Genomic DNA, 17,147 nt, shown 5'->3' on the forward strand with positions numbered 1-17,147 from the left:
CTTAAGGGCTAGCCAGGTGTGATTACAATCTAGTTAACCTGAAGTAGGCTAATGAGCAGTCAATCACTCTCACTTAATTCAATCAATTTATATTAATCTCCAGGTGGGCCTTTGAGTATCTGCCAAATCCCATTATTTTCTCACAATATCTAACTTAGAAATTCTACTTAAGGGTCTTATCTTCTTTTTAAACTTTTTAAGGGGAATTATATGTCAGAAAGGGTTACACTGAGACCCCCCCCACTATTATAATTTGATTTTTCTTTCTTCCTATAATGTCTTTAGCTTTTCTTGTATGTATTTCGATTATTTGTCATTCAATGTATATAACTTAATATTGAAAGTAATTTATTCTGTCTCTCAGAGTAATATAATTTCCACGTTTATATATATATATATATATATATATATATATATATATATATATATATATATATATATATATATATTGTTGTTGTTGTTGTTTTGGGGGTTTTTTTTGGTGAGGCAATCGGGGTTAAGTCATGTTTATGTATTTTAATCATCTATGATTGCTATTGTTTTGTATGGCCTTCATTTTACAAATGAGAAAACTGATGCTCACAAAGTTAGAGTGACTTATTCAAGGTCATGGAGGTAGTAAGGAATAAAGGCAGGCTGTGAAGCCCAGTCCTCTGCAGCCAAATTCAACCTTTTGCTTACAAATAGCTTTTCTTGCTACATTGTTGAGGAGTTATTTTGAGCCTTGGGGATCTTCCCTGCCTCTTATCCCTATCCTCTCTTGGAGAAGTCTGTCTACTCAGGCTGAATGGCCATGGTTTTGAAGTTCTCCCAGGGAGAGGTAGGCACCAGTGTTCATAATTGGGTAGGAAGATAAGACAGCATGAGTCTGGTCTGGTACAGGGGGAATATCCCAGGGAAAGGGAGAGGCAGGTCCTGACTCAGGATCTAGGGGAAGGCCCTCATCCTGGGTTGATTCAGGTCTTGAATCCAAGGAATTCTGGAATCTTGAGAAACTGGGTTGGTCACAGGATGGGGCAGTGGCTGTGCCTTCTTCAGGTGGTGAAGTTTCCTTCTTGTCCTCTTTTCCTGAGAAGGAGATACTTTGGAGTCCCAGGTTATTCCCAGGGCCCTGTAAGAGCCTGGGGGAGAAGAGGATCATGTCATCTCCAGGGGGAAATGTGCAGTATGAGTCATCCTCAGGACCTCCAGGGGGTAGCTGGGGCACCAGGGAGCCCTGCCCCCCTTCCTCTTTGTTCTCTTCTTCCTCACTGAAAGGCTCATAGGTGAAATACACCTGGCAGGACTCAACCTCCAGAGCATCAGGGAGGTGGAAGAAAAAGTAACCCTGGTTGGTGAAGCAGCTGGAGAGGGACTGACCGCTGGTGTCTGAGGACCTATAGGCTGGAACCAGCTCCTTGGAGAGCAACAAACCCAGGTTTAGATCTTCCTTCTGCATCACCTCCAGTGGAGAGATTTCTGGGGCCAAAATGCTGGTGGTAAAGGAGGCAGTGGGGAAAGGAGAGGAAAGCCACTTCTGCAAAAGAGCACATCATTATTAACAGGGATCCAAGTCCCACTTGAGACAGTTCCTTACTAGCTATGGAACCCTCAGCAAGACTAGGATTCTTTCCCCCATTCCCAGGGCACAATTCACCCTCAGAGTTTTATCTGGTTTCTGGTGGGCGAGAGTTCAGTATATCTAGTGCGTCCCAGACCCGACACAATGCACTCTCTGGCCTGATGCCAGGGTTGTGCCCCTCCCACTACCCCTCCTGCCTTCCTCTGGCAGTATTAACCGCATCAATACCATCATCCCCAGAAAGGTGATGACTCCATTCACCTTTACTGGGACTTCCCAGACCAACATCCCCCTCCCTGGACACATCTCCCTCAATGAGTTGTTGCTCATTTGAGTTACTTGTGGAGAAGGAATATCTTGGTTTTCTGTATTCGTACCCCCATTGCTTAGCACACTGTTTGGTTCGTACTATTTCATTATTTCCCTCCCTCCCTTCTTCCTTCCTCCCTCACCCCTTCACTCCCTCCCTCTTCCCTTTTTTCTTTCCACATTTATCCTCTTTCCACTTCCTTTGGTAGAGCACAGAGGGCTGGCCAGTCCCAGGGAGTGGGAAATGGTACCCAGGGAGCATATTGCTATACTTCCCACTGGAGTTTTAGAATCCCCTTCCACTGGCTTCTCTGCCCTTTTCATGGGATGAAGGACTGGTAACTTTGGGGAATCTTTTTTTAATTAATTATTTTAATTAATTATTTTTTTTTTACGGGGCCATGGGGGTGAAGTGACTTGCCCAGGGTCATACAGCTAGTAAGTGTCAAGTGTCTGAGGCTGGATTTGAACCCAGGGCCGGTGCTTTATCCACTGCACCACCTAGCTGCCCCCAGGGAATCTTTGATAAAAGAGAGGGAGAATGAGGAGAGGAAGAAACAGAGAAAACAGGTGAAAGGTGGAACAAGAGAAAGAAATAGTTTTTATTTTGTTGGGATTTGAAATAGCGAGTGGATTTGACTATGTGTTAGTTACTGTGGGTTACTATGAATTGGGATGGAGGAGAAGCAGAGAGTAAAAGTGACCTTGGCAAGGGGAAGATTAGCCAAGATCTATCTAGAGTCAGCGAGGTGTCCTGCACAATGCACAGAGTGCTGGGACTGGAGTCAAGAAAACCCAAACACAAATTCAGCCTCAGATATTTACTAGCTGTGTGACCCTCAAAAAGACAACCTCTCTGTACCTCAATTTCCTCATCTGTGAAATGGGGATAATAACAGCACATACTGCCTATGGTTGTTGTGAGAATTAAGTGAAATAATAATTGAAAAACAATGCCCGTCACATAGTAGGTACTTAATAAATGCTTGTTCCCCTTTTCTTCTTCAACAACTACACAACTAATTTATGCCCTTACCTCCATTCTCCTGGGTCTCCTAATTTGCCTGAATTAATTATTTAAAATATTTATTATACTGGTTGACTTATTAAATACTTGATATATGCCAAGTACTGTGCTAAGCACTGAAAATAAAAACAAACAGATATAGCAGTCGTGAGATGGATCAGGCTTGTTTGACACCGCCCAACCCAGTCCTCTAGCTCCTGACCTGTCTTAATAGGCTTCTGCATATAATAGGTCATTCTTTTATCTTGGAATTTATATCAAAGGATCTATAATTCCATTTTAAAAAAATCTCTAAATCCACAGTCAGAGACAATGCTCTGGCAAAATGCCAGTGTTAAATCTATCTCTTAGGGGCAGCTAGGTGGTACAGTGGATAAAGCACCAGCCCTGGATTCAGGAGGACCTGAGTTCAAATCCAGCCTCAGACACTTGACACGTACTAGCTGTGTGACCCTAGACAAGTCACTTAACCCTCATTGCCTTGCCAAAATAAATGAATGAATGAATGAATAAATAAATAAATAAAAAGAAAAAAAGCTATCTCTCCCTCTTCTGAGGGGATGCAGCCCATTCAATTGTTTCCTCCCAATTTCATTTGTAAAAGAACATCAAGACCAGGAAAGGTCTGGCTTCTAGTCCCATTCCTATACAATCAGTCTTCCAAAGAGATGCTTGAATAACTTCCCTAATCATCCACACAGGAAAAACCAAATGGATGAAAAATGTATCTTTTTACAGATTATGATATGCTATTGGAAAAATGACTCATTGATCTGGTCTATCAGTGTTTGTGTGTATCTATATGTATGTGTATATGCACATATAAGACAGACAGAAAGAAAGATAGATGATAGATGATTAGATAGATATTTTGTAGGTATATTATATGTATATAGTACATATAACATACACATGTGACAAAGGCAGGATTGGTTATTTGGGAAGAGTCACTGTTCTTCTCATAGTTCCTTGGGGCTTCCAGAAGCCTCAGGAATAAACTGTGACCTCTGTGGCATAAAATATAGGTCATAGGGCAGTCTCAAAACCCTTTGTCCAAGGTCTCGAGAACTAGAAAGGACTTTCTAACTTATGTATTCCATGGAATCCTCCCTACAGATTCCTCAAGTAGAAGTCAATTAGCCTGTGGAAATGTTTTGCATGACTGCACATGTATAACTTACATTGAATTGCTTGAGTTCTTAAGGGAGGGTGGGGAGGGAGGAAGGAAGAGAATTTGGAACCCAAAGTTTTTAAAATCAATGTTAAAATTTGTTTTTACATGAAACTCAGGGGGGAAATTCTAAATAAATAAAACTAAGAAGTCAATTAGCCTCTGCTTTTGAATACTTCAGGAACAGGGATCTCACCATCTCCCAAGGCAGGCAGCCCATTTCATTGTTGGACAACTCCAGCTGTCAGAAACTTCTTCCTTATTGCAAGCCCTGATACAAGGAGGGTGGGAAGGAGGATAAGGCAGGGACCTAAAGGGAGAGGGCCCAGCTCTGCAAGGCCACCAAGTCATTAGACTGTGAACTCTGTGAAAGAAGGGATTCTGTGTGTGTGTGTGTGTGTGTGTGTTTCTTTCTCTGCATCTCCATTGCTCAACAAAGTACCTGGCTCTTAATAAATGCTTGTTGAATGACTAAATGACTGACAAAGGGTATGTGGGGTCTAAAAGCGCTATTTGTCCAGCTGCAGCACTTTGTCCTCCTCTCCCTCTCACTTCCCCTCCTCCACTTCCAAGTTCCTACTTCCTTCCATCACACACACACACACACACACACACACACACACACACACAAATTATACCTGGAAATCTCCTCCATGCTCTGTGCTCAACGAGGAAAAGAATTTGGAAGGGTCAGGAATGTGACATTTTAGAACCTTCTTCAGCCTGCCAGGGAGGAAATGAGGATGAGAGAGGGGAGAACAAGGATGTAGGAAGCCCCTTTTCTATGTGGAGACCCTCCCCTGATTCCCAGAGCTCTTAAAAAAATTAGCAAATAATCATTATCAGGACTGAGAGTGGAAACACATGTCCACACACAAACATACATAGCCTATGTACACAAACATGCAAATATAATAAACACAAATATGTTATGTACATGCAATACATACAAAGATACATGTACATGTCAATGTATAAAACATGCATTCATGATGTATGCAAACATACTACTCACACAGAAATACAATATACTCATACACCTGTTCAAATGCACAAAAGTATGAGTGCAAACAAGCATGTGAAATATTTACCTCCCACAAATGCCCATACAAACATGATGCACACAAATGTGCATGTGGGCATGAACACACACACATGTGAAATTCTATGCACGCACATGTACACATGTTCACATGCCATGACTGAGATTTCAAGATAAATGGGGGTACCATGGGTTTCTTATTCCTTCTCACAGCTTTTCTCCAATAGCTCAAGCCCAGATCACCCACTCATTCATGGAGTAAAAGATGGGGAGGGAGAGGCTCTTCACTACTTTTAGCTAAGAGCCAAGCAGGAGCTCCAAAGGCTCTAGGAAGAGGGAGTGAGAAAGGATGGGGGTGCCTAGTGATGGATCACAGTGAAGGATAGAGGAATCCAGGCAGGCAAGTAGGTCAGAATCTCTCACCATTTCTGTGGGTACTGCTTGGGCACCAGAAGAATCACAAGGAAGATGCCAACGATGCCACATAGACTCATAATTAAGTGGAACATCTTGAAGGTGGACACTGAGAAGGGGAGAAAAAGCCAGGTGAGTTACCAAAATGGAAGTGAATCAAGGATCAGGGGACATGGTGTGGGGAAGGTCCAATCCCACTCAGTCCCAGGTCCAACCCACCAGTTGTAGATTTATACAGAACTTTATGAGATCAATAGAATACATTTTACCAGCCCCATTTTATAGATGAGCACACTGATACTTAGGGAGTCTAAGTGAGCTGTGCAAGGTCTCTCAGGTAGTAAGTGAGTGACAAGCTAAGAGCAGAATTTCATTAGGTCTTTCAGCTCCAAACCCAATGAATGTTCTTCCTCTATAGCTCCAGTTTAGACAGAGTGCTTTCCTCATTATGACCCTGTGAGGTAGCTAAAGATTATCTCCATTTTACAGTGGGGGGAAACTGAGGCTCCTGTAGATGAATTGTCTTGCTCACATTGCTCCTTAAGAGCAGAAACTGTCTCCTTTCCTTGTATCTCCAGCACTTAGCATGGTGACTCACACATAGTAGTCACTTAATAAGTGATTATTGACTGACTGGCATTTGTGCATCTAGAAAATAGCTGTAGAACATTTAGGGAAGGTTTGTGTAGACCGATTAAGAATATTGGAAGTAGGGGGTAGCACCAGCCCCGGATTCAGGAGGACCTGAGTTCAAATCCAGCCTCAGACATTTGACATTTACTAGCTGTGTGACCCTGGGCAAGTCACATAGCCCCGCCCCCCAAAAGAATAATAGAAGCATCTTTAGGGCAGAAATTGTTTCATTTTTCAGCTTAGTATTCCCTTCACTGAAAGCTTCCATTGGTATTTATACAATGTTAAGAGAACTCAAAGTCTCCTGGAAAGCTGGATGGATTAGTTGTAGATTTATGGTGGGGGAAGGAGGATGAAGAAGAGATCAGAGGAGGCAAATGGGAAAGAGCTCTGATCTGTATCATTGGAGGGAATAGCCACATCATTAACACTGGAGTATCTCTGGGCCCTACCCAACACAGTTCCTTACACATAGTAGGTGCTTGATGAATTTGGAATGGCTTGTTGTTTAGTGCTTTCAGACCACCAACGATTCAGGATCTTTTTCACATACACTTTTGCGACCAGTCATAGCTGCCTCTCTGCTTTTACTTGAGCACATGATTTCTTGAACCCCAGTGTGGAACTTGACATTTATTCTTTATTCTATTTCCTCACATCAGAGTCTGCCCACCATTCTAGTCTGTTTAAATTGTTTTGAATTTACCAGTCAATGAGTTATTTATCCCATGAAGGAGTCTCAACCCAATCCTTCACCATTTCCCTCAGTAACAAACTTCCCCTGTTCCTCCTCATTTTCTCCCCCCCCCCCACTTTCTACAAATAACCCTCATGTTCCCCTTATTTCTTTTTTTCCCCTTCCCTGTACTTCCCTCCTTAAATCTTCCTACCCAGGGATATCTATCACAGTCCCATCTCCTTCCCCAAATGATCTTCTTTTTAGATACCTTGTGGTTTTGTCTGGAAGATGAGGGACTGGCTCCAGGGACTCCAGACTGCCAAAGTCCCGTCTTTTTTTGGTTTGCCTCGGACCTGGAACTCATATGTTGTGTCAGGAGCAAGGTTTTCAATGGAGATCCACCTCTGGTCTTGCTTTATGGGCAGCACAGTGGCTTTCTGCAGACAACCAATGAAGTAACCAATAACCAGTTATTAAATACCCACTACGTGTCCAGAACCGAGCTCAACCAGGCACTGGGAATACAAAAACAAAAAATGGCAAATAAAACAATCCCCAAGGAGTTTCTTTTCTATAAGGGGGATATATACACACACATAAACTAAACACAAGGTCGTTGGGCAGGGGAGGTACTAGCAGCAGGAGAGATCCTCTGGAAGAGGTGATATTGTTTTTTGTTTTGTTTTGTTTTTTTGGGGGGTGGGGCAATGAAGGGTAAGTGACTTGTCCAGGGTCACACAGCTAGTAAGTGTCAAGTGTCTGAGGCCAGATTTGAACTCAGGTCCTCCTGAATCCAGGGTCTGTGCTTTATCCACTGTGCCACCTAGCTGCCCCAAGAAGTGCTTTGAAGGGAAACAGAAAAAAGGGAGGGCATTCAAGGTGTCTGGCCCTGCCTGTGCAAAAACACAGAAAAGATGGACTGTCTTGTTTTAGGGACAGTGGGGGAATTTATAAAACCTTAGAATCCTGGAATTGTAGAATCTTGAACTTTTAGAATCTTGGACTATTGGAATTTACTTCATATGAGTTTTTATAGTTTGTTGACCTGATTTATGTTGACAGGGCAGGGTCTAGGGCAATGGCAGCAAGACAAGGATGGTGAAGTCTTCCACACATGCTGCCCTGTGCCCCAACAATCAGCTTCTTTCACCACCTCTCACCTGGTAGTCCTCACACCCTCATGCTGTTATGCTCTTCTCTGGCACTCTGAATCTAGTCTCAAATATCTCATTCATGCTAAAGGATCATTAACTGACAAAACTCCTTTTCCATGGGTGGGTTTGACTCAAGTCACGGGACTAAAGGGTGATGCTTGGCCCTAGTTAATGTTTCACTTGGTCCAAGATGGCAAAATAAGACTGAAGTAATTTACGGGAAATTAAAATTTTGACTAGATATAAGAAAGAATTTCCTAAAAATGAAAGCTGTTCAATAATGGAACAATATGGATCAGTTAATAATAACAATTATCATATATTATTCTTATATTTTATGTATTATATATTTTACAAAACATTTTTTACCTGACAGATTATTTCATTGGCATAGGGAATTCTGGATAGGAAATTCTAATTCCACCAATATAAATCAGTACTTCCTTGGCCACTTTTAATCCTCAGAGAATTGGCTAGGGGACTGGGAGTGGAAGGGATCACAGAGTCCCACAGCCAGTATGTGTCAGAGGCTGGATTTGAATGTAGGTATTCCTGTCTCCAAATACCTAAGACCAGGTCTCTCTCAACTACGCCATATTTGCCTCTAATTGTTGGAGTTATTGGTCTGGACCCATGATTTCACTGGCATGAGGAATTCCTCAATGAGGAAATGCCCTTTACCAAAGCAGATTGGTATCTGCTCTCCAACTTCTATTCTTAGAGAATTGGTTGGGCACTGAGAGGTCAAAGGCCACACATCCAATTATATATCAGAGGTAGGACCTGTACCCATGTCTTCTTGATTCTCTTCACTGCCAAATTGCCTCTCCAGTTATCATACTCTTTCATCACACCTTTAATCTATGCTCCAGGCTAGGAGTAAGAGATCCTTTAGTCTAGACCTTTTTTGTGTGTGTGCTGGAGCCCATGGGCAGTGAGTCTGGTGAAGTCCCTTCTCAGAATCATGATCTTAAATGAATACAATAAAATACATGGACTTATAAAAGAAACCAATTATCTTGAAATAGTTATCCAAATACTTTTCAAAACTTCATGACCATCAGGTTAAGAATCCTGGTTTTAAGCTATAAGAAGGCTAAGAAGAATTTGAGGAAGGGTCCTGAACTGAAACAAGAAAAAAAGGAGTGGGAATAGCAACTGAGCCCAAAGCCTCAGTATTCACTCACCTCCCAGGAGCTTCCTTGAACCTGATATCTAGCCTCAAACATTAGGCTTCCATTCAGGTAGTGTGAACATACAGGTACTTCCCAGGACACCTTATAGGTGTGTTCTTCTTGCTGGATGAGGCAGAGGTCACTGGGGGCCATCAGTCGGACTGAAAAAGGAGAAAGGGACAGAAAAGTTAAGGATGCTGGAGGAAACCTCAGTACAATAAGGGCTCAGTTATCCCTCCTGCTTTCCTCCATCTAGTTCCATCCACTTTGACTGGAAAACTTCCCCCTCATCTGAGATCTCTGCCTTCTAATCCCTGTGCCACTGCCATGGCCAAGGGATAAACAGGTCTCTCTTCTTCATACTTAATTCAGATGAGAAAAGCTAAAAAAACAAAATAGGAAGCTAGAAAATAAATATAGGATGGATTTACAGAGCCTAGAGCCAATATTTGAGTAGATCTAAACTCTGACAATTGAGAGGCATTGGCTAAAATAGTCTATGAGTCCTAGAACCTTAGAGCTGGGAAGGCCCTTAGAACCACATTCAATTCCTAGGCCAAGAGGATGAGTTTAAGGCCCATATAGGAGCATGAACCAAAGAAGAACAAGGCATAGAGCCAGAATGTAGGAGATAAAGTCCATACCTTGCCCATCTTTGGAACCATGAGCTCTTCCTACTGTCCAGATTCAAGAAAAGGAGTTGACTTTCTACCAACCCTATTTTATTTCCCTGTCTGCTCTTTCTTACATGCAAGAAAAGGGATCTTGGGAGCCAAGTTGGCAGAGAGAAGCTTGCATGAGAAACAACATTAAATCAAGCCTCTAAATGGATTCTGGAGCTATAGAACCTACAAAAAGACAGAAAGAAACAATCTTCCACCTTGAGATAATTTAGAAGACTTCAGAAATGATCTGCCTCACTTGGGCAAGAACAGTACAGAAGATATCTAGGCAAATCAGTGGGAGGCTCTTAGCCACAACACAGATCAGCAGCTGAGGCCTCTTGGTCCTAGCTCAGCAAGCTGGCACAGCAAGCCAGTTGTGAGACCCCCAGCCCCAGATGAGAAGGCAAACTGCCAGCTAGAGAAACACCCACAGGACAGGTGTGACTAGGCCAAGCCTTCCCAGCACAGAGAGCAAGTCCAGAGGAGTGAGGAATCCTTGAGCCCCAGAGGCTTCAGGGAAGAAAGCCAGAAACTTGCAACAGTGACTCTTGTGCCCCAGGAGCAGAGGTCAACTTAAAAAGTCATAAAATAGGCTAAAATATAATCAAGAAACAGAAAAGAACCCTTATCATAGAAAGCTTCTATGGCAACAGGGAAGACCAAAACACAAACTTAGATGATAACAACACTGTCAAAATGCCTGCATATGAAGCCTCAAAGGGGAAGATGAATTGCTCTCAAAACCAAAAAGCCTTTTTGGAAGAGCTCAAAATGGATTTTAAAAATCAAATGAGAGAGGTAGAAGAGAAAATGGGAAAAGAAATTAGAAAAATGAGAGTTTTGAGAGTTATGCAAGAAAATTATGGAAAAAAGAGTCAATAGCTTGGAAAAGGAAGCACTAAAATTGACTGAAGAAAACAATTCCTTAAAAAATACTATTGGCCAAATGGGAAAGAAGGTGCAAAAGCTTACTGAAGAAAATAATGCTTTAAAATTAGAATTAGGCAGGTGCAAGCTGGTGTCCATGAGACACCAGGAATCAGTCAAACAGAATCAAAAGACTGAAAAACTAGAAGAAAATGTAAAATACCTCATCGGAAAGACAACTGACATGGAAAATGGATCCAGGAGAGATCATTTAAGAATTACTGGACTACCTGAAAGCCATGATTAACAAAAAGAATCTAGGCACCATATTCCAGGAAATTATCAAGGAGAACTGCCCTGATGTTGAATCAGAGGATAACATTGTCATTGAAAGAACCCACCCATCACCTACTGAAAGAGACCCCAAAAGGAAAACTCCAAGGAATATTGTAGCCAAATCCCAAGGAGAAAACACTGCAAGCAGCAAGAAAGAAACAATTTAAATACCAAGGAGCTATAGTCAGGATTACACAGGACCTTGTAGCTTCAATATTAAAGGATTGGAGATCTTGGAATGTGATATTCTGGAAAGCAAAGGAGCTTGGATTGCAACCAAGAATCAATTACCCAGCAAAATTGAGCATTATCTTTCAGGGGAAAAGATAGACATTCCATGAAATAGGGGACTTTCAAGCTTTCCTGGCAGAACTGAAAAGAAAATTTGATCTTCAAATACAAGATCCAAGAAAAGTATAAAAAGGTAAACAGAAAAAAAGAAACGGGAGAAGAGTTGAGTCCATATCCCCTACCTCCCCCTGAATCCTGGATCCAGCATCCCCTCACTCACTGTTCTGAAAGGGTATGAATTCATCTTCCATCACCATCCTCTTTTCCCCAATAAGGCAGCTCACCGTCATGACCAGGACATCAGCAACAGTCAGAGACTGACTCTGGAAGGAAAAGAGATAAGGACTGCAATTAATGGTCCTAAAACCAGTTCTGAAGAGGATGGGTTTTGGGGAAAGTGGACCCAGGTCATCAACAATAAAGAGGCAGGGCTCTATAGAAACTCCCACTCCCCTCCTACCTTGAATTCATAGGGCCGTGGCTATGGAGTCAGAATGAACCTTATAGGTCATTGAGTTGAACTGCCTCATTTTTCAGGTGAATAGGGCTACAGAATTAAAGCCCAAAGTCTCCCTTGATCACTCCCTCCCTGATTCTCTGAAGACCCAAGATATCCTCCCTTGCTTTCTCTGCCACTTACTTCTACTGGGTCTGGCAAGACCCGACTCGAGACTTATAGAGTCACAACCCTTTTTTCATCTCTTGTTATTGTCAAGATGATGGAACTAAGGGCCAGAGAGGGAAGGTTACTCAGGCAAAGCCAGTGGCAAATCTGAAGTTAGAATTGCATTCAAATCCCACTGCCAATGTTTATTGCCTGACTTTGGGCAAGTCCCTTCATTTCTCTTGGACTCAGTTTCCTTATCTATATAATCAGGAGGTAGGGCTAGAAACTGAGATTCCTTCCAATTCTGGATCTATGATGTTTTCAAAAGAGCCCTGCCACCAGTCTGCTGGTTCTGGGTCTAAATATAGAGAAAATCTGCCTCTTGCCTGAGGACTCCTCCCTCACTCTCTTTACTGTCTCAGCCCTGTTCTTCATAGGATTCCAGCTACTCACATTGATTCCTCCTAAGATTAAGTCACAGGTACACAGTGTTGGCCGCACGCAGAGAAGCTCACAGCTTCGGTTCTGTGTTCTGCCAAGGGGAAAATAAAATAATTTTTAAAAAATCTCTTTTAGGGCATCCAGAAATAGAATCATTCCAATCTATCTCAATCTCTCTATACCTTGTTTGTACATAGTTGTTGGTAGATTGTCTCCCCATAGTAGACTGTGAGCACCTTGAGGGTAGATTGTGTTTTTGCCTCTCTTTCTATTTCCAGCACTGGTTCCTGATACATATTAGGTACTTAATTAGTACGTGTATTCTTTTGGGGGGGGGGCAATGAAGGGTAAGTGACTTGCCCCGGGTCACACCACTAGTAAGTGTCAAGTGTCTGAGGCCGAATTTGAACTCAGGTCCTCCTGAATCCAGGGCCAGTGCTTTATCCACTGTGCCACCTAGCTGCCCCCCACCATGGCTTTTTCCTCAGTCCTCTTCCTTTCTCCCTCTTCTCTCTGTAACATCTGCCATCAAGGAGTACTAATTCCTTCTTGATACTCTCTCTTCCTTGGTTACAATTAAATAAAAGTACCTGAAGGGCAGGGTAATTTTGTCTCTGAATGCCTACAACAGGCATAGTCATACATAGTCATTGCCTAATAGGAACATGCTTGCCTAATAGATGTTGATTAATTGATCTACATAATGCTTATCTTTGTGCATGTTGTTTCCCCCAATAGAATGCAAGCAATTTTCAACAAAGGCTATTTCATTGTCTGTTATTGACTTCTCTAGTACCCAGGAGAGTGCCTGGAATATCGTAAGTGCTAAGTAAATGCTTGCTGATTAATTGAATATATCTATATCTATATCTATATCTATATCTATATCTATATCTATATCTATATCTATATCTATATCTATATCTATATCTATATCTATATCTATATCGATATCGATATCGATATCCATATCGATATCCATATCGATATCCATATCCATATCCATATCCATATCCATATCTATATCTATATCTATATCTATATCTATATCTATATCTATATCTATATCTATATCTATATCTATATCTATATCTATATCTATATCTATATCTATGTATGTGTGTAAATTTGCACATGAAATTTCCTTTAATAAAATGTAAGCTTCTTAAGGATGGGGGATTTCTCATTTTTGTCTTTTTTTTTTTTGTATCCTTGGCACTTAGCACAGTGCCTGGCACATATTAGTTGCTAAATAAATGTATGGTTGTTTAGTCACTTTCAGTCATGTCCACTCTTCATGACACCTTTTAGGGGTTTTTTCTTGGCAAAGATGCTGGAGTGGTTTGCCATTTCCTTCTCCAGCTCATTTTACAAATGAGGAAGCTGAGGCAAACAGGGTTAAATGACTTGCCCACGGCCACATAGCTAGGAAGCATCTGAGGCTGGATTTGAACTCTGGTCTTCCTGACTCCAGGTCTAGTGTTCTGTGCACTATGGTGCCACCTAGCTGTCCTTGTTGATTAATGATTGATTTATTGATTTCATGGCACTGCTCCCTTTCTCAGTTGCCTGGAAGTTTTCAATATGGAAGCCTACTGGACTATAAGCCTCTTGGATATGGTAGCTGGAAGGTGTAGTAGATAGAGCACTGTACTTGGAGTCAGGAAGACCTGACTTCAAATCCTATCTTAGACACTACTTTTATGACCCTGGGTAAGTCACCTAACTTTTCTGAACCTCAGGTTCTTCATCTGTAAGATGGTGAAGTTGGGTTCTAAGGTCCCTTTGAACTTTAAGTTCCTATTTTCCTTCCTTACCATCCTACAGTAGTCATGACCAGTAGGGTGCTAAGCAACCTCAGCCACTCAGAAGAGGTCACAAACACAGATACAGTTGTAACAATAACAAAAAGGTGTTTGAACAAAGCATAAAAATAGTTCTCACAAAGCCTTTGCCCTTTACTTGATAGAAAAGGGATAAAGGTGGGGTAGTGAGGTGGCATAGTAGATAAAGCACTGGCCCTGGATTCAGGAGGACCTGAGTTCAAATTCGGCCTCAGACACTTGATACTTACTAGCTGTGTGACCCTGGGCAAGTCACTTAACCCCTGTTGCCCCACAAAAACAAACAAAACAAAAACAAAAAACCTGCTGTTCCTTTGTATAGCTAAGGTGACACTGAAGGTGATCAAGGAAACCATATAATGAGGCTTTTTAAGCTAAGTATGCATTTTCTACACACTATAATATAATGAGTCAACCTGACCTGTCTGGGGCTTTACAAGTGGAAAAGCCTATTGTCCCCTCTTATACATATCCCACTCCACTTTAATCAAACTCTCTTATCTCTGGAATTAAATATAAAATCCTGATGGGCTTTCTAAGCCCTTCAAACCCCAATCCCCCTCATCTTTACAGTCTTTGTAGAACTTATGCCATTCCTTCCTCCATTTATTTGGTGAGCCAGTGACACTGGACTCCTGGCTGGTCCTCTCACAGGATGCTCCATCTCCTGACTCAGAGAATTTGTGCTGGTTTTCCACTGCGCCACCTAGCTGCCCCCCAGGAATAGCAGCTTCAAGAACAGTTACTAGTGAATACAGGGGTCAGCAGGGAGACTGGACAGTTGATGACAAGGAGATGCTAGAAGCATTAATGACCACCAGTTCGTACCGTAGCTTGGACTTGGAATAGATACGGCATCGCTCAGTCTTCAGGGCAGGGTCTGGGCTCCAGGTGCAAGAGATGTTGGCTCTTGAGTTATAGAAGCAGGAGAGCTGAGAAGAGTCTGAAAGTAATCCCATCATCAACCAAGGCTTAAAATCCTCCTAGCAGTATCCACTATCCTATCATAAGCCCTTCCCCTTGGGGCATGAATTGATTTTTCTTTCTCAGTGCAAACAACTCTATGTTTGATGAGATAAGGGTTATTCTCCCCATTTGACAAGTGGGAAAAGCGAGTCCCTAAACTGGTTTAATGACTTGCTCAAAAATCACATAGTTAATATGTGACTGGGGAAAAACTAGAACCCAGGTTTCCTTACTCCCTTTCCTGGATTCTTCCCCTTAATCAAAGATGTAGATGATTTTAAGTGGGAGCTATACTGGAAGGGACCATGTTTTATAAGGTATGGAGTTGGAAAAGACGTTAGAGCTGTTCTAGGGCAACCTTCTCAATTCACAACAAAGGGAAACCGAGGCTTAGAAAGATCTGCTATGGAGTACTATTCATAAGGTTGCATAAATGGCAAATGATAGAACTGGGATTTGAACCCCAATTCTCTCACTCCAAAGGCAACACTTTCCCCACTGGACCACAATGGATTCAGTCATTCTGGAAGCTTCTGCTAGAAAGCATGAAACATTCTTCTAGTCTGTGTCCTCTGGGCTTCTCTACTCTCAGCCCAACTCAGTGTCAAATCCTTAGTCCATTATAAAGACTCTTGAGCATATAAAATAGTCCATAACACTCAAAATTCACAACCTGGACTTACCTGCAAGAAACCCTGAACACACACACACACACACACACACACACACACACACACACACTCCCATCTAAGCTGGATGCTCAGCTTATAGAATTAAGTTATGAAGCATGGGACTGGGAGATGGGTTCCCCCTCCTTGAATCAGGGCAAATGTTGGAAAATGGAACCAATGAACCGAAGTAGACTTCAAAGACCATCTAGTTAACCCTCTCATTTTACAGAAAAGACAAGTGTGCCCAAGGGAGATTCAGGGAGAGGTCCAAGATCACTGAAGGCAAATCCAGGTTTCCAATGAAGTTCAATGCTTTGTACCAGTTCTCCAACTGCAAGCTTTCCTCACCTTTCAAGGCTCCCTGGATCCAAGGGAGAGCAAGGAGAAGGAGGAAGAGAGGTAGGTACCATGGAAGAGGAGAATAGGTGGTCATACCCACAGGATGAAGTTGAGTATGTGGCCCCTGGAAAAGAGAATGTCCCTGATGTGTTATTACCCCCACAGCCATCATTATCACTATAATTATCATCACCACTGTCACCATGAAGAGCATTGTCACCTCTACTATCATCACTTCCATCATCATCAAAAGTAATAGTACTAACACCTCCATCACTACAACCTTCCTGTGTGACTCTGGTTTGTGGCTTCCTGTTAATCTTCCCCAGGTAATACAACCAACATCAAGGGGGGGGGGCGTGTCTTCTTTTTCCTTTGACATAACAGGGATATCAACTGAGCATGCAATTTTCCATTGTCTGCTCTCAAGAAGTGGCAGTACCATCTCCTTTAGGAAATTATATAATACTTTGAATGGTTCTAAGCTTTTTCCTCAGGCAATGACCCTTCTTTGTAATAGCCGTATTCTTCAGGACTTGGCTATAAGTCAATGGATACCACAGTATCCTAAGAATACAGGCTGTGGGTCACCCAGAGGTGGATGATGCAATGGAGGGCTGCATAGTAAACATAAAGAGGCTATAATTTATTGGGTACTATTTGTGAGTACTCTTTCCACTTCCTCCAATTATCCTATACCGCACATGTTGTGTTTTATCCCTTCCATCCAAGGAGAATATAAGTTTCCTAAAGGGCAGGAATGAAAGTCTTCCTCTTTGGTTTCACTTCATATCCCCAGCACCTAAAAAAAATACCTTGTATACAGTAGGTACTCATTAAATGTTTGCTGAATTGAATTACAGTGTTAATCCACATTTTATAAATAAAGGTACTGAAGTTTAGAGATGTAAACTAACTTGCCCAGGGTCACAGGGTTAATAATAGTAATTAATAT

The 17,147-nt window shown here is 42.0% G+C and overlaps 1 protein-coding gene across 1 annotated transcript in view; it reads right to left on the minus strand.

Moving 5' to 3' along the window:
- Positions 1-462: 462 nt before the first annotated feature.
- Positions 463-17,147, minus strand: part of IL2RB (interleukin 2 receptor subunit beta) — a 29,127-nt gene continuing 12,442 nt past the window's right edge. Inside the window, exons 3-11 of the mRNA XM_043968382.1 lie at positions 16,202-16,316; positions 15,045-15,159; positions 12,385-12,463; positions 11,545-11,647; positions 9,178-9,326; positions 7,105-7,273; positions 5,534-5,633; positions 4,707-4,791; positions 463-1,516 (exon numbers count right to left, since the gene is read on the minus strand). Coding sequence (XP_043824317.1) covers positions 779-1,516; positions 4,707-4,791; positions 5,534-5,633; positions 7,105-7,273; positions 9,178-9,326; positions 11,545-11,647; positions 12,385-12,463; positions 15,045-15,159; positions 16,202-16,316 — 1,653 coding nt within the window. The 3' untranslated portion in view covers positions 463-778. The remainder of the gene's footprint in view (positions 1,517-4,706; positions 4,792-5,533; positions 5,634-7,104; positions 7,274-9,177; positions 9,327-11,544; positions 11,648-12,384; positions 12,464-15,044; positions 15,160-16,201; positions 16,317-17,147) is intronic.

The sequence above is a fragment of the Dromiciops gliroides genome, chromosome 5, assembly GCF_019393635.1.
Source record: "Dromiciops gliroides isolate mDroGli1 chromosome 5, mDroGli1.pri, whole genome shotgun sequence".
NCBI lineage: Eukaryota > Metazoa > Chordata > Mammalia > Microbiotheria > Microbiotheriidae > Dromiciops > Dromiciops gliroides.